A 26199-nucleotide genomic window follows, 5' to 3' on the forward strand; every position below is an offset into this window, starting at 1 on the left:
ATATAATTTACTTATCATTAGTCTTATTCAAGCTACTACACATTTTTTATATTATATTTTGTTCATACGGTATTCAACCCAGTTTATACCAAAATTCGTAAACGCTATTTTCCTCTCATACCTAAAAGCCTTCGAAAAACGATTCAAGCTTCTAAATATACAGTCAAGTTCATATAGTCAAAAAAATTTTACTCAAAAGCCACTCTCTGGGGATGAAAAATTAAATATTTAACCATGTACACACTCGGCCCAATATTTTTTAATCATATATTGGCCACGAGAAATAGTTCCTTACCGATTCCCTAAGGAACGTCTCAATTTTCTAGAACAAATATTGAGAAAGTGGAATAGAAAAAAATGGTTCCTTCAAATACCTAATAATTATTAGACATTTCATTTCCTATCGTTTGTTTAGTTTGTCTGATTGAAATAAAGATATAATTATTAAAAATATCTTCATAAGTACCTATCTGTTTGATTACATGGTAACTTTTTATGTTTGTCTTCTTTATAACTAAAAATAAGTTTACAGTCTGCTGAACATAATCAAAAAGGTTGCGGTAAACAAAAATAAAATAAACATAAAGTTTATTTTTGGCAATTAATTAGGTTTGTTTTTCAAAAGTCAAGTCTCAAAAAATAGTGGTGTTTGCAAAGCTATTTAAAGCTAACCTTTTAACATAGACGAGTATAATGATGATTTATTCAACTGGCACATTGAACGTCTTGTGGTTACTGGCAATAACTCTGACTTGCAACAATGCTAGGTACAAGATATTGCTTCTGTGTAAACCTAGTCATCATGCAAGATTTTGCAGAAATGGTATTTGACCTTTGCATTTGAGGACTTACTAGTTACAACCATTTTATTTAGTGATCTACTTATTTATTGATTTTACAACGTATGTTCTACATTTTTAAATATTAAATAAAATATATTGAAAAATATATTAAAATTAAAATAAATATACCTATTATAAAATATGTTTTAAAAATAGGTGGCCACCAATATCAGGCACAGGGTCCAAGGTACCGGTAAATATAAAATAACAATTTTATTTTACCATTATTAGCTCTTGGATAGATGTATCTTCCGTGGATAGATTTAAATTTTCCCAACACTGATTTTTTTTCTAATCATATTAACTAGAATAGTTTTTCCTCTTTTATAACATTTGTTTGATTAGATGGTATTCTAGTATTTTCAAAAATTGTTTCTAGAACTGATTTATTACTTTGTTAGTTACAAGTAAAACAAATGCTGCACAATAACGGGAAACATAATGCTTTTACAGTACAAATCCTCTAAACGCTCATACAAATTCATAGCACCAATAACATGAATTTGACTATCAAAACGTGTTGACTAGACAAATGTCAACAGATTTCGTGTTGGCCAGTTTAAATGGTTTACAAATATCTACCATTTATAATTGAGTTACGATCAGTTAGGGAGCCAAAGATACTGCAATTTATTAGTATTACGTGGTAGGATTTGAAGACGCCATTAACTAGGTACGGGTCGACTTTAATCCAATTTAAGTCGTCCAATATAATCCTTTGGAAGAAGGTTAATTCTACAATTAAACAACCATTCATTTACAGCAGGTATACATATTATTTTCTCATGATTATTTTTAATATTCAGCGAATACCATATAAAACCGACTCAAATATATGGTTGGGATAAGGCTGTGCAAATTCAAGAAATACAAATCGCTCATGATGTAAATGGTATATTTTTTGTTCAGGGCTGGTGGTGTTGAAGTCCGCGGTCTCCACGCTACTCCCATTACCAAGAGGCTGCCTCTTGGAGTACCAGTACTTGAGAAGAACGAATTCATCGCCAACTTCGGAAAGAACAAGATGAAGGTAAAGGAATCCCAACCTAAATGCTTTTGAGATAAGTATGAAATTCCTTTGGAACTAAAAGTTACTTTTTACGAACAGATTGAAGACATTCTCCGTTCCAACATCCAACTGGTACTTGAGAACATCCAGACATACAAAGTCAAGAGCATAGAATTAGTAGATGAAGAATATAAGAAGAACGACATCCAACCCATTTTGGAAACTGTTGGAGAAATGCTGGGTGACCTGCCTTTGGTACAAGCTGAGCTGCTGATGATTTCTGAAGAGCCTATTGAAGTGGCTTCCAACATCACTGTTGAGAACAAGAAGCTATCTGGAGAGAGCAACACTATCCTCTTCATTGGTGCTAACCTTCTTAGCAGGCCTGATGTAAGGAAACCAATTAAAATTATCTCTTTTAAGTAACAGATCTCTTCTTTTCAAAACTATATTAATTTATTTACTTTAATACCAGGTTCTCCAAAGTGCAATCGGCACACTCCGTGACAAATGCTTCCTCATCAGTCGTGAGAAGGACCGCCCCAACCCTAAGGATTACTCCGACAAATACGACATCGTTACCATCCACGACACGGGTGTTGAATACCTGGTCCTCTTCAGGAAACGCATTGGAGCCAGACCCGCGAAGTTCGTTAGAATCCCCGCTTCAGACCTCGAATTCACATGGATCGACAAAGTCAAGGAGGAACTTAAAGAAGGCCAGAAACTGGTCCTTTACACCCAAGATGAGCCTATCAACGGTCTTCTAGGGTTGGTCAACTGCTTGAGGAAGGAGCCTGGTGGTGAGGTCGTGTATGGTCTTCTGATTTCTGACCCCTCTGCACCTCCATTCAACCCTGACTTGGAGTTCTATGAAGAGCAACTGGACAAGGATTTGGCTATCAACATTTACCAAGATGTAAGTCAAAACTTAATGATCTCGAAAGTTTCTGATACCGAGAAATTATTCGGTTTTACTGACCAAATAAATGAAGTTATGAAAGAGAATTTCTATGAAACCCCCAACCTCATTAAGGTTCACCTCGTTCTCTCGAACGACAAAATATTCTGTCAATGGAATTATAAAGCCGGGGTTATTTCTGAGAAATTTGAATTCAGTTAAGAGATAACGAAGTAAATCCGACAACAGGCTTAATTAATATTCATCAATATGATAAATTGCTTTACAAATATATAGGTTTTCAATTGAAATGGCAAATAATCGATATTCCGCCGTAATTTTTTTATAATTTATGCTGAGACATTCGCGTAATCCAGACAGCTTTTCAAAATGTAAATTGGTTAAAATATTCTGACACATATCAACAGCAATTTTTCTATCTTTGCAATTCACAGACTAACCCTTTCTACTATCAAAAATATAGATTTAATTTTACCATCTCTAAGTTAATATTCAAAATTTTCTATTTATGCCATTTTCTCCACAGGGTCAATGGGGTACTTACCGCCATCTTCTCCTGGGTGACTTGGAGACGGTCCGTGCCAACCACGCTTATGTCAACACTCTGACTATCGGAGACTTGTCTTCACTCAGTTGGGTGGAAGGACCCATCAGGGAGAACCATGTGTTCAAGAGCAAGGAGAAAGTGCTTGTTAGCGTGAGTATCGAATTTGAGTCTATTTTTGAGTATTTTCTTTGTATTGACATTATGTTTAGAGGTACTTTTAAAACAAAAGTTACTTCAAAACCATATTTACCCTCATCCTTCTTAAAAAGAGGATCCACATAAGGTGTTTTCAACTATTGCTTCCTTGCTATCATCAAACAAAAATTTTATTGCGACTTCTTTCTTCCTAGTATCTGATCTGTAGTCGTTACTTATTTTCAATTATTACTACATGTAAATGTTCCTTTTTAATGTGTGTCACCTTCTTCATCTCCTATACATATATATAAAGCATTATATTCTTCTCCACCAGGTATACTGTGCCGCTCTTAACTTCCGTGACGTCATGACAGCCACGGGTCGTGTGACAGTGGACGCGGTCGCTCGCGGTCGTCTTGCGCAGGAGTGCGTGCAAGGTTTCGAGATCGTCGGAAAGACACCCAAGTATGTTATAATTTTATTATTTAAATCTGTGTTATATTAGTTTGTGGTGATAAATGAAATAAATAATGGATTTATATTTACATCACATACCTATTGATGAATCATAATTTGGAGGTGATAAATTCTGAAAAATCCTAACTATGAGGCATTTTTTTGCCATTGTGTTTCCGTTAAAGATATCTTGTATATGCTTATTGTCAGCAATTTTCTTGTCGATAGCAGTCAAGCTTTCCTTTCAGACTTCTTTGAAGAGACAGGAATTTCATGTCTGTCTTATACTCATTATTATGCTTCAAAACCACCATAATTTTAACAATAATATCTTCTACAGCGGTTCCCGTGTCATGGGTATGATCCGTAACCGTGGTATGGCTAACTTGGCTGAAGGAGACAAGGCTCTGTTGTGGGCCATCCCTGACGAGTGGAGCTTCGAAGAGGCTGCTACAGTACCTGTGGCTTACGGAACTGTCTACTATTCTATGGTAAGTCTTGATTATCAGATAATGACCACCTACACAGAGGATGTGTAAAAATGCGAGTAAATAAAGATAAAAATAGCGATTACAAGTCTGTATCGATGACTCGCTATTTTAAAATTTTTCAAGTTACAAAGTTCACTTTGTAATGAGACCAGATGGGTAATGAAAAGACATCGATCACATATCTGTTAAATGAACTTTTCCTAAATTTACCGTTTCCTCAGATTTTTGTGTCAATAGTTTCTCAATAGCTAAGCAAGACAGAACTAGTCTCTGATACCTAGCTTATGTATTTGCTCTCTCTCTCCTCCCTATTTTAAGAGGCATAAAAGTGTTACTATCAATTCACATAACACTGTAAAATCCCTTTAAAATCAAAATCTAAAGCAATCATCTCTGTACCCAGGTCATGGTAGGCCAAATCAAGCGCGGCGAATCAATCCTGATCCACGCCGGTTCGGGAGGTGTCGGTCAAGCTGCTATCAACGTAGCCCTTCACTACGGCTGCGAAGTCTTCACCACTGTCGGAACTGCTGAGAAGAGGGCCTTCATCAAGAAGCTGTTCCCGCAACTTAAAGGTTTGTAGGGAGTGGGGTTATAGATGAGGAATAGAGTAAAAGTTTTGTAACCTAAGTACTTCATAAACTTCATAGTCTATCAATTATTGTCCCTGGATGCGTGAATACAGTTAGTAATTTCGAGATAAAAATATCCTATAGTATCGAATCTTCTTCTATTATAGCTTCTTTCGGAATCTTTATTTCTCCTCGCTATACTATAACTAAGATTTTAAAGTCATCAACTTGACCGATCTTGCCCTTTTACAACAGAAACTAGACTATTTGAATAACAAGTTACTTCCCACAAACAATATCAGTATTTTCTATCTGTCATTCTATCTTCTTCCTAGCGCTTTGAATAACGAGTAATGTCCGAGAAACCATAATTTAAAGTATAATTATTATCCAACAGACAGCCACATCGGCAACTCTCGTGACGCTTCGTTCGAGGACATGATCAGACGCGAGACAAACGGCAGGGGAGTCGACATGGTGCTCAACTCCTTGTCCGACGAGAAACTGCAGGTTTGTTTTTACACGACTTCTTATACTTATACCTATGATAGTTCCATAAATACTATAATGAGGAGCTTAATTACTTTTTTACTAACTTCATTTGTTAACGTACACATGGATAGAAATATAGCACTTTTTTATTCATTCAAAACTCGTCTACTATTGCACTCTACATAATAGTAACTACTCCCTTCAAATCTCTTTTCCTTTGTATATTTTATGTATAATAAAACTGACTGCTCTCGTCAATCTATCCTAACTTTGATGCTCTTTGATGATAAAATTTTGTTCATATGTGCAATTTTAAATTGTATTTATTTAAAACCAAAACTATATCATTTTTTTTATTACCTAGGCGTCAGTCCGCTGCCTCGCCTACCGCGGCCGCTTCCTTGAGATCGGCAAGTTCGACATCAGCAACAACACTCCCATCGGCATGTACTTCTTCCTCAAGGAGACTTCCTTCCACGGCATCATGTTGGACTACATCTTCGACCAGACCTACGCTTTCAGGAAGGTTTGTAAATACTTAACTATTATGTTATTTTATACTGGTTTTAGGTTATTTGGAATTTATTAAGTAAAAATCTGTTTCAGGATTTGTAATTTTTCACAAGTATACATTAACATAATTATACATAGCTTTGCGTTTACTTGATTTGAATTATATATTGTAGTGAAACTAATGTAAAGTTCTAAATAGTCTCCTTGACTGCTCAAAATGTACTCCTCAGCCTGTTTTCTACACTAGAGATTTAACTTGATGATTAGTTATGACAAACTGGAGTACTTCAAAGTCGTCGCGATCTTTTCATATCTTCATGTATTCTTATATATTATTCTAATATATTATATATCCCCTGTAATCTTAAAAAAATAATAGTTACGATTTTCTTATCTTTTGTATTATGTTTTAGCGCCTGCAAGACTTGCTCCTCAGTGGTATCGAGAACGGTGCCGTCAGGCCTCTGACCTACTGCACGTTCGAAGCCAATGAAGTGGAGACTGCTTTCCGTTACATGGCTGCCGGAAAACACATTGGAAAGGTAACACATGCTTTTTTCTTTAAAAAATATGATTTTAGGGGAATACTGCTAAGGTTGCTCTTTTAGAGTAACTTTTAACTTTTCTTCATCACCTAATGTTTAATTGTTTTATGTTAGGTTATCGTCAAGATCCGTGATGAGGAACGCAGCAACCGCCCAGTCAGGCCTGTTGTTACTCCAATCCAGGCTGTACCTAGGTAAGCTAGCTAGCTGCTAATACCTTAGCATATGACCCGATCTCGCTAAAACCAAGTAATTATTTGAATGCAGTATTTGGTTTGATTTTTTGGACTATCATCAAATTAAACTTTATCAACCCTTCAGACAATACTATCTCTAACACCCATATACCAATATCATACTACTGAATCACTATTAAACCAAGTCTTAAATGATTAACGAAACAAGGACCCATTTTGTAGCCCTGATTCCTTATTAAACCACATTCTTCTCTCAGGTACATCTGCCACGAAGACCACGTGTACATAGTAGCGGGAGGTCTGGGAGGCTTCGGTCTGGAGCTGGCTGACTGGCTCATCATGAGAGGAGGCAGGAAGATCCTCCTTACTTCACGTAGAGGAGTCACCAATGGATACCAGTCTTCTAGGCTCAGGTTTGTGTAGAAATTTGTTTAAGGATCTTTAGGTTCAATTTCACTGACAGTATACCTCTACAATACTCCTTACTTTGTAGAAGGTACATAAAAAAGTGTCAGTGATCTTGGGCCTTATTCTTTTTGTTTATTTCCACCGTTTTAATTTAAAGTAATATGAGATAAAGCTGGTATACAAAAGTGATTAGGTGTATTATTTGATGTCCCCAAAACATCACACTAATTATGGGGAATTTTGAACATTAACTTACTTTTAATAATGCCTGTGATGATTTATGCCAACCCTAAAATAATTCTAACTTATAGTTTTTGCTCTCTCGTGAGCACACCGAAATAAAGTTTTATTCCCCAAAATTTTCACCATTGATCATACCACTAATCTCAATCTTCTCCCCTCAGGGCATGGGCCTCATACGGTGCTGACGTCCAAATCTCGACCCACGACATCACCACTGAAGAAGGATGCGAAGACATGCTCAAGATGGCCCTCAAGATGGGTCCAGTAGACGCCATCTTCAACTTGGCAGTGGTCCTGAAGGACTCCATCTTCCAGAACCAGACTCCTGAGACCTTCAAGACCTCGTACGGCCCTAAGGCTCTCGCTACCGTCCATTTGGATAAACTGTCCAGGAAACTGTGCCCGGGATTGAGGTAAGTGGCTCTTTAGTTTTTAAGGGTCTTCACTTTATTGGTTATTATTTAAAATCATTAGTTAAAATCTAATCAAGCTTTTTTGGAATATGTCTTTTTTATTATTATATTCATACTTACACTTTAATTAAAAACTATTCTATCAAAAACTAAAAAGCGTTAAAAAATTCATCCTCGTCGCTGTCGACTGGCCTTTTTACCCGACTGCCAAAGAAGGAGGGTAATGTTTTTCGAGTGTATGTAAGTATGTATGTATGTCTGTTCCTTTGTGACCTCCTGTAGCCTAAACGGCTTGATGGATTTTGATGTATGAGGTATCGTTAGATTTGTCTTGATTACGGGAGTGTCATAGGATACATTTTATCCTAAAAGTCCCACGGGATATTTTTTCTAAATTTCTCTTTAAAAAAATATGTATGCGGTATCATTAGATTCATTTCAATCACGGGAGTAATTAATATAGGATACGTTTTTTCTCAAAATTCCCACGGGAACATGTTAATTCTGCGTCAACGCAAAGCAACTCATGCGTTAGCAAGCAAAAAGATAGGGCGTGGCCTGGCATGCGGCGCGCGGCGCGGTGCGGAGGGGGATATGCTCGAGTATACAGCCCGAATGCGGGCACACGCATAAGGGCACACGTCGTTGACGGTCGTCTCTAAATAGCGATTTTTTCGATACTTCGTCGTCTGACGCGAAACTTATAAAGAAGCCCCACAATAATATTGATCAATCAAATTAGAATGTAATAAGAATTCTGTAGCGGCCACAGAAACTGCGGGTAATAGCTGCCTAATTCTTTTTCTTCTTCACTACCAACAGTCCAGATTGGCGGTAAATTTATGTTGCGGAGTAACATCACTCGTAATCTAAAGCCAAATGTCGTCGAAATAATTTAAAATGGTATAGTAAGTTCAACTCAGTCGTGCGCGCGGCCTTATGTGTGGGTAACCCTCGTACATATACAGTGACTTTGTGTGCGTGACAAGAGGTACAGTCGGGTACAATACAGTTATGTAGGGGTTGTATACGGGTGTTTAAAGAACAGTTATTACGTAATTTAATGTTTATTTATTTATAATGATTATGAATCGCTATTTGAAAAATCAAATGATGAATTTTCGGATTCGCTACTCTACAAGGTGAATTATAAATTCTGACTCCATGTCAAAATGTCTATAGTATTCTTCTTTTTTCTTTTGTACATGTCGACAAGTATTACGCCACATCCCATCATCAATTTGACTTAAACGTTCATTTATGAGTTTCATTATTTTGTTATTTTGGTCGACATAATGTCGAAGCAATATAATTTTTTGAAATTCCCTACATATTTTGTTTACATTATTATACTATATAGATTATACCTCTTTTTACATTCTTAGTCCACACTTTTATTTATTGTCGGCGTACCCCGAGCTAGAAAATATGTAAGGAGTATTTAATTCTTAGATACTGTCAATGTCAATTTGAAAAGACTTATGAGAAAATAATGAAAAACTATATTTTATAATAAAAAGCTTTGAATGTTGTTTTTTTTTTGTGAAACGCTTTATCTGACTCCTTAATAATTTCTCCGTGAATAACTAGTATTTTCGTAAACGACTGTACCCATAAGAAAAAGTGATAAGAACACGTCATGCTCGGACGGCGACGTCACTGTCACACGAATGAAAGTTGTATATTTACAAGCCGACGCACACATAGGGCCGCGCGCAAATCTGAGTTGAACTATCTATACTTACATATACATAGTCTTCTACATCTACAACATTTTCGTTAAATAAAAACAGCTAAAAAGTTATAAATAAAAGAATTATCGCAGGCGGGGACCACCTTGACCGCCACCAACGAAAATTCTGCTAAATGGTGCACAACCGAAATGACTATAAATAAGCCTCTGTTGGTCCCCGCCTGCGATGCTTTCCATCAATATTTATAAATTATATTCAGTAAATTTGTATTCAAAATAAGTTTCTGTTTATTTAACTATCGATTACGAACACATATTGTAGTGTATTTTAATATAGGTATTGTTTAAACGGTATTACATAATTCGTTTTTAGCATTTGATTGATCAATATTATTGTGGGGCTTGTTTTACTCTTTTTTTAGTGTGCAGTCGGGTATTTTGTTTTTTGATATACACATTTATTTCTGTCATTGTTGCTATTTGATCTGTAAGATCGGGTTAAAGTGGATTCTCAGTTTTTAAAACTAACATATTTCGATCTAGACCCTTATGAGGCTTAATCGAATCAGTTTATCCTAGCACCTCTAAAATCAAATGGATCCTATTTTTGCTCCTAGCGTGTTGTTCAGGCATAAAAATACTCAACAAACTACAGTCTATAATTAAAGCAGGTACTTCATAAAATCTGTTCTCAAATTTATATCATGATACCAACAGGGAAGTAGATTATTGAACAAGTTTTACGAGTGAAGTTTCACCCCGGGAGTTCAATTATAGTGTCCAGAAATTTATTTATTAATCCCCAAGTGGAGGGAAAAACAAAGGGTGGCAAAACTTGGTACTTATGTTTTATGTGAGCATGTTTTGGTAGTATGATGAATTGTTTTAGTGTTTAGAATTATTATAGTTGAAGGAGTTTGAGCCTAAATTAAGTACTGGGGTTATTTTGGGGATAAATTATGTATAGTATAGTATACAATAGTCTTACTTAATACTCGTCTAAATTACTAGGGTTATTTTGAAGGTAAAATTATGTAGGTATTTTAAAATGGGTCTATTTAAATATGTATAAATTTTCTGACCCTTTTGAGCCCACAAATCTAAAAAACGTAACACTAAAACATATGTGGTTGAAACATTATATAGCGGCACATGTAATTATGAAAAAAATTAAGCGATGTCTCACAAAAATTACAGTTTATCTCTCGACATATTCCCGAAAATATTTACAGACTTTTCTACATATATTTTCGAAGGCACTGATTTCCATATCCTATCCACAGGGACTTCGTAATCTTCTCATCCGTATCCTGCGGTCGCGGTAACGCTGGACAGACGAACTACGGTCTCTCCAACTCCGTGATGGAGAGGATCTGTGAATGGAGGAAGAAGCTCGGACTCCCAGCCCTGGCTGTGCAGTGGGGAGCTGTCGGAGATGTAAGTATAAAGTTTTTACCGACTTTACTAAAATGAGGAAGTTTTCAATTCGACCGTGTTCGTATATTTTTTAAACTGATTTCCATAAGGAAAGGAGGATATCAATTCGGATGTTGCGATTTTTTTTTTGTTTGGTAGCACATATGTATCTTTATCGTTTAGCTATGGTTTCCTACCAAGGTTGTATCATTTCATGCCAAAAATATTTAACTGAAATTCTTTATGAATCCCTTCACTTAATTTTGCATAGGATGGAAGATGTCTAACATATCAGACATTATAAATGTTTTCTTAAAGGCAGATTAACTATTATTTATTTCTACATATTACAACCTATCGCCAAGTAAAAAGTTTTGCGTACTAGATTTTAAACTTTGCAATAGACTCCCTTCAAATAGGTTCACATACTTAATCCCATGTTAATATTACCTTCTTCACACAGGTGGGTCTCGTAGCCGACATGCAAGACGACGATGTCCAACTAGAAATCGGAGGCACCCTCCAACAGAGGATCTCCTCTTGTCTCTCTGCTCTCGACAAGTTCATGAAGCAGGACGCAGCCATCGTGTCCTCCATCGTCGTGGCTGAGAAGAAGGCCGGAGGATCTGGATGTGGCAACATTGTCGATGCCGTCGCTCAGATTATGGGTAAGTTGGAAATTGTGACATAAGCATCCTAATTTCTGTTACTGTTATAGCCTTTTTATCGTCCCACTGCTGGGCACAGGCCTCCTCTCACATGGAGAAGGATTGAGCATTAATCACCACGCTTGCTCAATGCGGGTTGGTGATTTCAGACTTAATAGTCCAGGTTTCCTCAAGATGTTTTCCTTCACCTTTATATCAGCCATTGGTGTCTAAGATATACTTAGAAAGTACATACAAACTTAGAAAAGTTGCATTGGTACTTGCCTCCTGGTATCCTAATTTCAGCCAGAGGATATTCATTTTTGAATACAGGTTTCTCTACCTTCGTCGGTTTTCGAGTGGATTGGGTGGAAGCAGTGTTGATGATAAAGATTAAGATTTGAAGTGAACATAGGAGATTGAAGAATAGAATAGAATTGAGGGTCTATTGAACTGCAGAGAAAGCAGGTTATGATAGTGGTGAACAAGTTAAAGGACCAAAGAAATATCTAGTGCGTTGTGGTTTAGGTACAAAATTACTTTCTTTAGAAGAGATTTTCATTTATTTTGAGATGATGTCAAGAACAAAGCATCATGCCAAGTCCTGGCACGTAACACGTAACATAACATGTACCTAAGTTCATTATTCCAGAAAACCAAAGAAAACTAACTTCCAAACTTTAAAAAGCATTTCACCAACAAAATACCGTATGTTCACAACATCCGCGTTTCTAAGAAATTATTCGTAAGTTGAACATAAGTTAGTGAAGTTCAAGACACAACAGTATGAAGTTTCTTCAACAACAATTTTAAATGTAGCTTCTTATTATTTTTTTATTATGTACTTGGAAAGGCAGAATGAGGTATCCAACTGCTTATACAACTTGGCAAGGCCGCTTTTGTCTCTACAATAAAGTGTGCTAGTTCAAGAATATTGAAATGTTTTCTGCGACATTATTTTATCTAGGTGCTAAATTTGCCACAGGGATTTGCTGAAATTAATGTCCGTGAAACATTGAATTAGCCCGGGATAATCTAACTTTCTATGAGAGATACCATTTTTGGATTGGGCCCTAAGAATAGTCCTTCCACTGTTCTCCATATTTTCGTCTGTATTGACTAGAAGAACGCGTCTTCTTCTAGACAGATTTTTAGATATTTCCAGCTGTTTTTCTTTACAATCTCTTCTTCCTTCCACCAGGTATCAAGGACCTGAAGACAGTCTCCCAGCAAGTGTCCCTCGCCGAGTTGGGTATGGACAGTATGATGGCCGTGGAGATCAAGCAGACGCTCGAGAGAGAGTTCGAGATCTTCCTCACGGCTCAGGACATTAGGACGCTCACTTTCGCCAGGTTTGTTACAATATCTATATATTTCATCTTCAATACATAAACATAATGTGTAAAAATAAGACGTACTGAACTACGTCAAGAACTACTGCACCTTTTGGACGAAAATTGATGGGACGATAGCTCAGAACCAACCAGGAGACGGATATGCGATACTTTTTATCCCCGTTTGAGTAGTATAATGTAGTTCCTTCGAGGTGAAACCGAAGGTGAATGTTGTGTTATTATTGCTGAAGACTGGACTGAGAATATTCTGCTCTAGGTTTATCTGGCGGTTTTACCGGCTTTCCAGTGAAACTTTTTCTCATACCCGGGAAAAACATGTCGTCCCGGAGATTTTGTAGCTTACCAACAGTGAAAGAATTTTTCAAATCGCTCCGGTGGTAGTCATAATATTCTTTCCTCTTTATAAAATTTGTAGGAAAATAAAGATAAATATGATAACGATGAATGCTTTGATAGATATAAGACAGATAAAGAGAGAAACGAGGGTAGAAGTAAATAGTGAGTAAACATTAATTATATGGTACTTGGAAATACCGATGAAGACGAATATAGAATATCTTTTATAAATAAAAAACGACATGAAACGTAGATAGTATAAAGTTTATTCAGCTAAAATAACTGCATCAAAATAAAATCTAACTTCGCAGCACATTGCACAGCGACCATCCGCAAAATAAACACAGTCGAATCCGTCGCTAAATTAATGAAATACCGCTTCAGTAATCAAAACGCTCGAAAATTCTGCATATCGCTGCACGACATACAAAAAACTAAACAGTTATAGAGGGAAAAGACTGGTTTTTCAAACAAGCTATACCCAAAAATAATAAGACAGGACTATTCTAATACAACATGCTATTTTAGGGGAAAAGAAAATCTCGAAGCCACGCTCACGAAATATGTGTCGAATTATTTGGCCATTTTGTTCGTATTTTTCCGCGCGAACGTTTTCATAAAGGCCGTGAGGTAACAGACGTTTGCCGCAAATTACGCGAAATATCAGATTTCTACATTTGTGTTATCAATATTCTGCTGTATAATATTTTTATTATTTGATTTTCGTTAATCTTATTATTTTTGGTCTCGTCTAATTCTGTTTTCGGTGTTGTTATGCAATTAGCTTTAATATCAGATTTATATTTTGTTTTTGATTTCTGTATTGAATTGAATTCTGTTTACAATTCTTCAGAAACGGTAGGTATCTTTAATCATAATAAAGCTGATGATCATAACTCATCTTGCTTTTCTAAAGTATTTACGTACTTGGTATTACTGACTTATTGACTCCAATGTAGAATATAGGCCTATGGGTAACTTAAAACCTCATTTAGCACGTTAAGCGTCGCCATGGTTTCACTAAAATTCATGATAGGCGTCACTATCATTACAACTATTAATTATTTTAACACATTAACTACCAACAGAGAATCTTAATCACAATTCCTCTTTTATGTGAAATAATAATTCCTCTTTTCTTCCCAACAGGCTTGTTGAACTAACAGCCCAACGCGAGGCAGCAGCGTCAACCTCTGCCTCTCGGCCCGTCAATGTGGAAGGAGCTGCCGGTCTCAAGGTCCTCATGAGGAACTTCGGAGAAGAGAACCTCGTCTCCGAACCCTTCATCTACATGCCTTCCATGGTCAGCGATGGTGTTGAGGTGAGATTACGAAACCAGACTTTACTTAATTCGAATATGAAAGTGACTTGATTTCGCACTTTTGGAAACGATACTCAAAGTATGCAATTTATTTATTTTTTGCAATATGTGGCCCAAAAGTAAATTAAACCTTTTTAGACAGGACCAGTGTACTCACTCTTTGCCATTGTATATATACAAGTACATTGTATATTTTACTTTGTAGACACTCAAGACGATAAAATAGTAAGACCCCAATCCAAACTTGAATTTTAAACCATATTTTCTGCGATAGATTTAAAATTCTCATTCCTTTATATCGCTGATGTTCTCCAGTAAGTAGTTTCAACAGTTTCCACTCAACAGCAAAGTTTTCAAATAGATCATTCAATAAAAAACTGGAAAGTGGATCGAACTTGCAAAAGTCGTGATAAATGTGAAACATCTTGGGAGTGCAAGTTCTAAACAACTTTCTGGACTGAATATGCTGTTAAAGATCTTCTTTATTCCTTTCAATGTTGAAATTTTGTTGCCTCAAAAGAAAATATACGAAAAAATATATGTAGTTGTCTCTTCTGTATGAATTTTAGTTTACTTGTTACTTTGCAAGTGTTTTTATCCTTCCCACTTCCGAAAATCTTCCAAATGTTTATCAGTTTATCACTTTTAAAACTTCATTTCTGTCTTTGACTTCCGAAAGCCATATCTAAAAATAACGTTCCACTTTTTTCTACATTTATGAAATCAGGAATGTGATGTAATGAACACACCAGTTCTACTTTCCCAACACAAAAATTCTCACTTCAACTAAACCTTAAAATTCTAAACCTCTAAATCTCCTCCTAGGGTGAAGAAGCAATCCACGTGATGGAGCGCGTGATGTTCATGCTGCCGGGTCTGGAGGGAGCAGCCTCAGTGCTGGAGCCGCTCTGCAAGAGGCTCAAGATCAAGGTCTGCGTGCTGCAGCTCGGAGTCGAGCACAAGGGAGAGACCTTGGACCAGATGGTGGATAGGCTGCACCAGGTAAGGGGGTTATGGAAGACGAGAGTGATAGTAAAAATGATGCATAGTTTTTGAAGCTGGATTGACTGATCAGATGACGTGGTTATAAGGTTTGCAAGACCATGTTGACATAGTCCATTTAGAATATTGCAGCTTTTTGGATCTCCGTCGATTCTCTTATTATCCATTTTGACGAATTCAAATCATACTGATATGATGATACTACATGAATCATATGATACTTTATCATCTGTGGATGGTGTAGAATGTAGATAAGATTGTTAGACCTACTAAAACAATCTATTGAATAAATGGTCACATCTATCGAAGTCGTTATTTCTCTAATACTCATTCGTTACTAATTATTGTATGTGTATTTCAGTCGGTGATTTCAAGACTGGCGCCGGGAGCTCCGTTCTGGTTGCTCGGATACAGTTTCGGTTCCCTCCTCATCTTGGAGCTCGCCTCCAGGCTGGAGAGCGAAGGTAAGCAAGAATTACCCAGATGTTATAAATATAACTGATAATATCTAATAGTTTTAGAGACTCAATCCCTAAAACGGGTAAATTTTTGAGACCCATATGGCAGATGCCATCAAAATTTGACGAAAGTCATTACGTTTATCAATAGTATTTGTTAATAAAAAATAGAAATAAATCTTTTCACTTTTCACAATTTATGACTTTTCAATTCCATCAACTAACTTACCCTTTCTTTCCAGGTTTCAAGGGAACAGTATTCTGCTTAGACGGAGCCCCAGACTTCCTCTACGCGCTCCTAACAATGACCATCACCTTCAAGAACGACCTCCAACTGCAGAACAGCCTCCTCTGTCACACCGTCGACATCGTCGCTCCCAACAACGACATCACCAAGACCCTTATGGAGAAACTCAACGAGATCGAATCCTACGAAGAAAGGGTCGAACTTACCATCAAAATGTCTCCCGTCCAGAGCAAATACTCCAACAAATTCATTGCCAACATCGCTAGGGCTTGCTACGAACGTCTCAAGGTCGTCCTCGACTTCAACCCTAAGAACTTCAAGAAACTGCAGTCCCCTGTCGTCCTTCTCAGGCCTAAGGAGAACCCACCTTACGTTGTCGTTGAAGAGAACTATGGTCTCGACAAATATACTGAGAATACTGTTACTGTTCATTACTTGGAAGGTAACCATATTAGTATCATTGAGAACAAGGATTGTGCCAACATTATCAACAGGGCTCTTGTTGAGAGTGAAGGTCAGACTGGCAAGACTGCTGAGAACACCGTCACAAGCATCGTCGAAAACGCAAGACAGGTCCAAGTCTAAGATCGCAAATTTTGCATCGAATTTTCGTCTTGTTATCGGATTATTTTCTTCTTCTAAAGCGTACGTTGTGAACTAACTTATTTAAGGTAAAGGTTAATTAGATCTAATTAATGTTTTGATTGAGTTGTTGTGTGTAAAAAATATTATTAAAAAAATGGCCGTATTTTAATAAATATAATAACTAACTTAGTAACTGATAGTGTAAGTAGATAACGTCGTAGGACACCAGTACCAAACAAATATTCATTAAGTTAACTTAAGGGGTCAAGTGAGGAGTAAGTTTAACTTTTAAGTTATTTATACGTAACGGAGGGGAATATTTAAAACGGGGGTATTTCATTATTAGGTAGGCATTCAAACTTATTTGTAAGCAATAAATTATTGTTTGTAGCTGTTAAGCTAGGTGTTTTGTACATGGGAATATTGAATATATTAATTTTAATGATATTCTGTTGTTTTATTCCACACTACATTTTCGAACTAAGCTTTATTTTGCGTAACTTGTGGCTAATAATAGAAGAAACAATCATATTATACAATATTTCGTCAAAGTCTCAATCGATTCAATTTTTTCTGCAGTTGCACTACAGCTAAATAATCTCAGTCACTTTGCAAAGACTTATAAAAGGTAACTCCCAAAAAAGTATGTTGCCATGGTCCCAATCTACGTATTATTTGAGATAGTCAGAATATTGAAAATTTTCGCCAAATCAGGCGATGTTCTGAGTGTTTCTGAGAATATTCATATTCAATAACCAACCAATATTCCGTAGAAATATACCTACAGACACATTCTTCTCGGAATAATTCAATTATATTAGGTACTACACAAATAGCTTTTAAGGTGAAAATCAGGACGATCGAGCCTTTTCCCAACTATGTTGGGGTCGGCTTCCAGTCTAACGGGATGCAGCTGAGTACCAGTGTTTACAAGGAGCGACTGCCTATGTGACCCCCTCAACCCAGTTACCCGGGCAGCCCAATACCACTAGGTAAGCCTGGTGTTACACTTACTAGCTTAATTCTGACTTCCCGTAACGACTGCCAAGGATGTTCAATGACAGCCGGGACCTACAGTTTAACGTGCCATCTGAAACACAGTCATTGGTGTCTAAGATAGAACCCGCGCCCTCATACTTGAGAGGTTGGTGCTTCACCCACTAGCCAACCCAGTTACCCGGGAAACACAATACCCCTTGGTAAGACTGGTTGTCAAACTTACTGGCTTCTGACTACCCGTAACGGCGGTCAAAGATGTTCAATGACAGCCGGGACCTACAGTTTAATGTGCCCTCCCAAAAACAGAAATTATGGCGTATGTAAGTACCGGGGCTGCGGGATTGTTCGAAAGAGTTACCGCGGCCCTGGTATATAAAAGGCTTGCGACGGAACATGACTCAGTAAGAGTCTGACACTCCCTCACCGCTGCTAACCCACAGCGGGTCATTTGATGATTTTTGTCGTCGTCAAAAAAAGGGCGTGTATAGGTATGCAGGTATTTCTATATATTTCATTCAGTGTCAGATGGCAAAGCTAATTTCAATCAGTGAGCGAATGTTTAAAGATGAAACGGCATAAAATATTGGGAGCCGATCAAAGCGGGTAATCCGATTGGAATCAGGATTTGACGTTGGTTCTGAACGTTGGGCCATAAAATGTGCGATGAGACACGGTGTTTGAGCTTGCATGCATTCCTTATTCCTTCCATTTCCCTCTCCTAGTTCCAAAAACTGCCACTCACCAAGCGAGACGTGGCGCCACCGTCAATACAAAAAACTTTCGCGCGAGTGCCAAAAACACGCCGCCGGCCGCCATAACGCGCCGCAAATTAAAATCAAAAACTATGTCTAAACTTCAATAAACTTCTTAAACTAGTCAACAACCCCTGCAGGGAGTTACTGGGCGCCCATCAAACCATAAATAACATGTGTACAAGTGATCTGTGTACTGTGTGAGTGGATCAAGTAGCAGCAACCGGCGGAACTTTGTAAGTACCTACTGATTCCTATTTCCCATCGGTCCTGTGTGCAGCTTTCCATAAACCTCTCACAGAAAATCTCGTCCAGACTTACAACCTGGATAGATCTGTAAAAACCTATAGGTCTAGGGCTTAAGGTCAACGAAGCGCCGTTCAAGTCACACCACACGGTTTGTGAATTATTTACATGGAGTTTGTAATGGAAGACCAGTTTTAGACTATGGCTGTAGAAGAATGTCAAAAGTGATTCATACAGTTAGTAGACATAAGTGGATAAAAATAATTACCTATTGATGCATTAATGATTTAGAGCTCGTACCTTCTAACTCTTCAACACAGCAGACCACAAACTTTTATTTATAGGTAAATATGAGATTAACTTCTTAACAAAACTCCTCATCGCTGCGAACTCCGTGTGCAGCACTTTCCTACTCTCATTACTATCAAGTCAAAGGTTTTTATTACAAGATAGGCCTTCAAGACAGACGCAAATCATATCACGATGTGCGTAACTGCTCTATATAAGTATATGTATATTTTCTATTACGTCGTAGTAACTCTCCGCTGCTCTAGTGGCCCCAATCAGACCGATTTTAATCTGTCATAGCGACGTATTCAGAATCGAAATCATTTATCATTAAATCGTCCGCGTGAACTTGTCGCGTTCATACATTTTTGGTTTATTTTATACATATGTATGTATGTATAAAGTCGTGGTGGCCTAGTGGGCAAAGAACCAACCTTTCGAGTATGAGGGCGCGGGTTCGATTCCAGGTCAGGCAAGTACCAATGCAACTTTTCTAAGTTTGTATGTACTTTCTAAGTATATCTTAGACACCAATGACTGTGTTTCGGATGGCACGTTAAACTGTAGGTCCCGGCTGTCATTGAACATCCTTGGCAGTCGTTACGGGTAGTCAGTAGCCAGTAAGTCTGACACCAGTCTAACCAAGGGGTATTGGGTTGCCCGGGTAACTGGGTTGAGGAGGTCAGATAGGGCAGTCGCTCCTTGTAAAGCACTGGTACTCAGCTACATCCGGTTAAACTGGAAGCCGACCCCAACGTAGTTTGGGAAAAAAGGCTCGGAGGATGATGTATGTATGTATAGAATTATCGATTAACGATTTCTTACCTAGTGGTTGTTCAGAACAAAATCGTATATTTTTATTGATTTTAGTATCCATCAAAGTAGGGATGAAATCGAAAATGAGCCCATTTGTAAATCCTGTACATTAGGTAATGCATGATATGGCGAGTTTGTTCTATTCCAGACACTATCTGAAATCAAGCTTGAAAAGGTCATAATCAAATAGAGAAATCGTTTCAGCAGTCCTTGCAAGCAAGGAACGTATTACATTTTAGTGGACAAGCTATAACAAAATTAAATAAAAATATGTAGCCAAAGGAACGCTCATAAAGTAGGTATTTGTATTACGTACACCGCATGACTGGGTTCCAAAGGATAGGGAATTCGGTATTTTATTCGCTACTATATTGGAAGTTTTAAAGCGAAATCTTTTTATTTGTATATACCTAATCTGTAAATCAAGATACTACTACATATCTGTATTTTATTATAATAAAATTTAGGTTACGTTTGTTTGGGTTCATAAATCAGTATAAATATGAATGGTAGTACACATATTACAAAGACTAGTTTCAACTGAAAACTTTGACTGTAATCAAGATTGCTGTGGGCCGACTGTTAGTGTGCAGTCTGCGCGTAGGTACCTACTCTATGGGTATGATTCAATCAAAAAGATTTCATCACTTTTTGTAGATTTTATAATATTATCAGGAAGTCAGGCAATAAAGCCACAAGCTTTCGAAACAATAAATTAAGATATTGTTCGCCGAATAACACCTGTACCTAGAATGCCTAACTTAGCTATTCAATATCACATTTGTAGGTACACGTAGAATTTACAACCAAAACTGTATTACAAACACGTCAAATAAGTATCACCTACACCCACAACAAGTAAACAAACAAACAAACATACGTCATTATTCACTACATATATACATACATACTAACAAATAAATATATAACACCGTATCAACTGAAACACAATAAATCAACAATGTTTGACAGTGTGAACGTGCAGTAAATACGCGATCCTTTGTGATTGCGCGTGATACAAGAATCTGGCAACACCGATGTTGTTTTGTGTTGTGAATGGGAATAGGAATGAATGCAGTTAGTAACTCTTTGTAAAACTACTAGCCGCTTTCAGCTTTACTTTCGCCTTCGTACAGTGGGAACTAAACCAAGTGCCCAGATAAAATCAGCATGTACCTACTTTTCATTGACATAATAGGCTACCTAAGACCGAAAAAAGAGAAAAACTCCTGCGTAAGCAAAAACATAGTTTACCTAGTAGGTAATTACTGTCCAATGTGTACTTAATACATATTTTAGTGGGTTTCACGAAGCTTGTGTTGCATTAATTGTAATTATTGATGAATACATCAAAATAGGATAATCGTCGTTATGTAACTGCCTGCTTATCAAGATATAGTAGGTAGTTATAGGGACTATTGTACATCCCATACAGTCGGTTGAACTAAGTGTAGCTTAGCTAGAGATGGAGAGATGCTCAATTGTCATAATAGTAGTTACAGAATTCAGTGTAGGGTAACTATTTATTAGAGGTACTGTAGTATTGGGATATCAGGGACATTTTATAATTGAAACATTAAAAAACTTTAACTTAGGTTTATTTTTTATTGGGAGCGAAGTGACAACTTCAGTACAAAAATTTATTCTATTTACATCGAACATATTTATATAGTTGTCCAGCCAGGAATAAAATATAATGAATAAAACCTATCGACTATGAAGTTTCTAACTGCTCTACAGTACTTTATGAATATGTTCAAATAGGCTACACCAACATAATTTACCGTCAGTGGGTCGTCTTAAAGATTCAATAGTTATCTTTTTGGTGCCATATGGGTCTCCAGAAAATTCGTCAACTAATTTACTGTCGCTGCTGACAACTCTTACCTGTGCTCTATACAGCAATTCATCACTCAAAAAGATACATACGAACATACATAAATAATATTCCTTTGTCCCCCTCACATGTAGCAGTAGTTTCACAACTTGAGGAACTCCCTGTTAAGTCGTAAATTATACTTAGCTTGACATTACTAACTATTCTAAGCTTTCGTGGACAAGTTTCTGAAGAAAGTTTGTAACATTTATTTTTTCAGGGATTCAGGTTTTGTTTTTAGTACAATGATGACACGGAAAAGTTTGTAATGTGTGGGAAAATTACGTTAAAAGTGTAAGTACTAGCATAGCAGCATATTAAAACGAGAATATCAGTGTTACATACGGATACGCTTAGGTAAAGTTTATTTCAAATTCCAATTACTTCTGTGACTTCTACCCAATTATATAGATGATATAAGGGTAGGTACTTAGTTATGATGATTGTAAGTCATTTTAATTTTAGAAATAGCTGCAGAAAAGCTGATTAACTTTTATAGTAACTTTAATCACGATATTCCCTTTGCTAACTTCCCATAGCCCCGTACAATTAAATCAGCGCAGTTTAAAGGCTTCAGGAGAATTCACTGGCATTCACTTGCAGCAGTTTATAATAAAGTTTTCGCCGAAAATTAAAAAGAACGACTGCCATTTTAGTCGGGTGCTACATTTCCTACAATTTACTTTGAGCAAAGTTTCAGTAGTTTCAGAAATAATTGCCTTGTCACCGCTTCGAGCTACCGTTGAGGACAAAATGTGCACCAGCTCAAATTAATGAAATATTATTATCATTGAGGGAGCGGTTAATTGAAGTTTTTAACCAAAAAATATTCGTATTTTGTATGTGTATTGTTGTTTATGAAATAAAGTTATGAAAGCCATTCATTAGTTTATAACGTTACGCATTTTGCCATAATGGTTACACATAAGTAATTAGTTGTGTCATTTCTTTAAGACCTATTATTCAGGTAATAACTAAAACAATTATAAACATGCGAAAAAGTTCAAAGATCAGTAACAGGAAACCAAAACATACTGCATAATAAGTTTTATTTTCAAATCAAACACAGTTCCGCATAAATTAAACAGAAACTTTTTAACCCTCGGGAAATATTGTTTTAAAAGAGAAACTCAAATTGTTTCTTCTTGGAGAAATAAAAAACTTACTCGGTCTGATAGGAGAAAGCCAGATTGAGAATAGAGAATCTTTCTTATAAAATAATGCTTATCTTTAGAACGCATAGTAAAAGACCGATATTAATATCAAAATCGATTTAAAGAGCTCGATTTGAAAACGTGGACTTGATTACTAAGTAATTTTCAGCTATTGCTAACATTTCTTAGATATTGCTTCAATCAACATAATATTTTGGAAATATTTTTACCTAAAGATCCACCCGGCCTTTGTTTCACTGGGTACGTAAAACATGACCCCAAATTTTTGCTCACCACATAGTACTTATATCAAAGAGTTACACTAAGAATGTATAATAAATTACTCTTATAATTTCCATATACATATATAGGTATTTCAGTAAGCTATGTAAACACTAAATTCCTGCAACGACCGCCTTTGACTGCGTATCCAGGGGACGGACTCCAAATTACCGGAGCTACGAAACATCCCCACATTATTAAAATTAAGCCAACATTACTTACTTTGAAAATGTACGCAATTTGCTCGTAATTTTTGTGTTGAAACTAATTTTTTTAAGGTCTTAATTGAGATGAAAACGGCTCTGACTAAAAGATAAAATATTCTACGCTAAAACCCTTTCACTTTTTTTTCTTTACAGACTGTGTATTAGCATTTTAATATTTGGATTAACTTAAAAGCCAAAGCTATCCTTTGTGGTCATCGTGCATGGAGAAGAATGTAAAAACTGTTTTTTCAAACAGGATAATACACCATTACTCGTGTAAGAGGCTACTCATATTTAGATAAATAAGGTAGCGCCGACATAATAATTACTTTGCAAAAATTCAAAATCTTCTGTGTAAAGCGCATTTAGCATCTCAATTTTTAGTTTACTTCTCTAAACCACGTGCAAAAGTACACAAAACGCACATCCCAAAATAGCCTAACAAACGCAAATTGACGCACAACCAAACCTATAGTAATTAGTTTGAGTCACTCGTACATCCATTGTGCCACTGTGAACCGGGTCTAAACTTCCCCGCCATTACCAGACCGCCTGATTATTGTCATTATGGTCTTAATAGGCTCGTTATAGCCCAGCCTGGATTATAAAGAGTTTATTTGGTTATTTAACGCTGTTTTCTCTAATTTGGGTAAGAGTTGGACGGATAAAGGTGTTAGGTAAACGCTTGTTTTAAGAGTTATGTAAATGTAGACAGCTATAAAAGTAAGGGTAAAAATTAGCGACTGGTATAATCAGAGGCCTAGCAAAAGATATGTTTAAAACAAAACTTAAACCTGGATAAGATACGTTATTTAGATGAAGGTAGAATCTAAAGTAAAAAAGAATTGTTTCCGAGAGTAAAAATTTCATTGTAACCAAAATAGCTCCTATTAAAGTCTGAGTATGACCAAAACTTTATCTTCGACAGTAAACCTACCCAAACGAATACCAGATAAACTTTTAGGACTAACAAAATCTTGCATCCATAAAATCATCCCGAATCAAACGTCTAAAATCTTTAAACAATCTCCAATTTTCTGCTCCAAAAAGACGTCGCGTCGAAGGTATTTTCGAAAAATTTCTAAAAACATTACAAAAGGCGAATTTTAGCCACCCTTATCAGACTGGTATAAATGGAAGGTACGACCAATATACATGCAAATTCGGTAGAGAGCTACAAATTGTGTTAGGGGAGACTGAGAGAATCCGGGTTGGTCGACAATCTAGTTTGAGACTCGGACAACTGTTTACGAAGAAAGATACGTTGACTTTGTTTGCAAGTCTGTTAGGAATAGCGAGTGTGTGATGCTAAGCTCAAAGATACCGTGTGTCTGCATATATTTTGAAGGATAAAGGTACGTAGATGCAGAGGTACGGCAAAATGTCTAGTCAGCATATACTTGTGTGAATTTGCTGCTCTGCATAAGTTTGTTTGTAGGTAAGCATTATTTTAATTTATAATATTTGTTGGTTTGTTTAGGTCTTATCTTGGTATCTGCTTTGGACATACTTTCTATACCAATTTTATGGTATACCTTTAGTTAGTCTACACAATGTGTTTGTCGGTGATAAGGTACGCAAAACATACATCACCGTTCAAGAGTTTTCTAGCCTATTAATAACATATAGAAACCCTAATTAAAATGTATATTTTGTGATCCGTGTTCAGAATCAGTTACTTACTGAGATAGATAGATTATTTTTTAATGTGTGCCAAGAAAATGAACAACACAGGAAATCACAACATAAGTACAGAGAAATTACAATAGGCGGTCTTATCGCTAAACAGTCCTGACAACCTTTGGATGGAGTTCAACTGTAGAATGTCTAGTATTCTTAGTATTAACAATTAAGTTTAATTTACCTTATTAAAATTGCTTCGAATGAACCGTACAATATTAACTAAGCACATACATATATTGCAGCGTAACTGTAAGCGCAGTTAGAAGCCGGGAGCTCCGCCACAGAGTAACAAAACCGCAGTATGTCAATTAACTCGCAGTTAAATCTGTTACGCGACAGATTGCCTCTCGTTACTTTATTAGCTGGTTAATCTTACCTACATAGTAATGTTATGGGTTCAGTTTCTGTGTTATAGATGAGGATAGTAAAATCTCACTAGTTTGATGTGTATTTTACATTTTATTGTTATAAAACAGTGGTTTCATACCAATTACGATACCTTTTAGGAATGCTATTATACCTCTGTGATATCATGGTGCACTTATGTAGGCATTTACTTAGTCACAATAATTAGGTATTTATCTAAAGCTAGCGTAAATACTCGTAAGATTTTTTTGGCTCCTAAAGAACAGCAAACTGCGTTATTGTCGCATTGTAGCAAAAAAAAACTGACAAAATAAAGGTGTATCCCACGGAAAATTGTGACAAAACAACCTAAAAATCAGCCAATCTGGCAAAAATATTTCAACCGAAAACCTCTATCAAACATGAAAGGATAGTATAAATGAAAACGTTCTTAGAAGTGTCCGAGCCATCTGTGAGCAGAATCCAATTATATTTGAAGAAGCTATCAGTCTATTATTTATCAATTGCTTCTATGCTCCTATTGTGGGCAACACATATCAGTTTTGCGAAAATACTCTATTTGTCCAAGCTATATTGCGCCGCTTGGTTCAGAGCGATATTGCTCAGAGCGGTCAACAGCAAGCAACTTTGTTTATGAATTTTGTTGATATGTCATGTTTACTTGGATTCCAGTCTAGTTATGA

At 36.6% G+C, this 26199-nt stretch overlaps 1 protein-coding gene across 2 annotated transcripts in view; it reads left to right on the plus strand.

Moving 5' to 3' along the window:
* The window catches only part of LOC110380738 (fatty acid synthase), a 51903-nt gene extending 34608 nt beyond the window's left edge, over positions 1-17295 (plus strand). For both annotated transcript variants that reach the window (XM_064040328.1, XM_064040329.1), the window contains exons 22-41: positions 1752-1872; positions 1951-2241; positions 2327-2770; positions 3300-3470; positions 3793-3923; positions 4255-4405; positions 4809-4980; positions 5375-5487; positions 5834-5995; positions 6396-6524; positions 6642-6721; positions 6982-7137; positions 7537-7788; positions 10765-10918; positions 11361-11565; positions 12746-12896; positions 14385-14556; positions 15382-15558; positions 15920-16022; positions 16259-17295. In XM_064040328.1, coding sequence (XP_063896398.1) covers positions 1752-1872; positions 1951-2241; positions 2327-2770; positions 3300-3470; positions 3793-3923; positions 4255-4405; positions 4809-4980; positions 5375-5487; positions 5834-5995; positions 6396-6524; positions 6642-6721; positions 6982-7137; positions 7537-7788; positions 10765-10918; positions 11361-11565; positions 12746-12896; positions 14385-14556; positions 15382-15558; positions 15920-16022; positions 16259-16848 — 3925 coding nt within the window. In that variant the 3' untranslated portion in view covers positions 16849-17295. The remainder of the gene's footprint in view (positions 1-1751; positions 1873-1950; positions 2242-2326; positions 2771-3299; positions 3471-3792; positions 3924-4254; positions 4406-4808; positions 4981-5374; positions 5488-5833; positions 5996-6395; positions 6525-6641; positions 6722-6981; positions 7138-7536; positions 7789-10764; positions 10919-11360; positions 11566-12745; positions 12897-14384; positions 14557-15381; positions 15559-15919; positions 16023-16258) is intronic.
* Positions 17296-26199: the final 8904 nt, after the last annotated feature.

The sequence above is a fragment of the Helicoverpa armigera genome, chromosome 22 (assembly GCF_030705265.1).
Source record: "Helicoverpa armigera isolate CAAS_96S chromosome 22, ASM3070526v1, whole genome shotgun sequence".
In the NCBI taxonomy this organism is placed as follows: Eukaryota; Metazoa; Arthropoda; class Insecta; order Lepidoptera; family Noctuidae; genus Helicoverpa; species Helicoverpa armigera.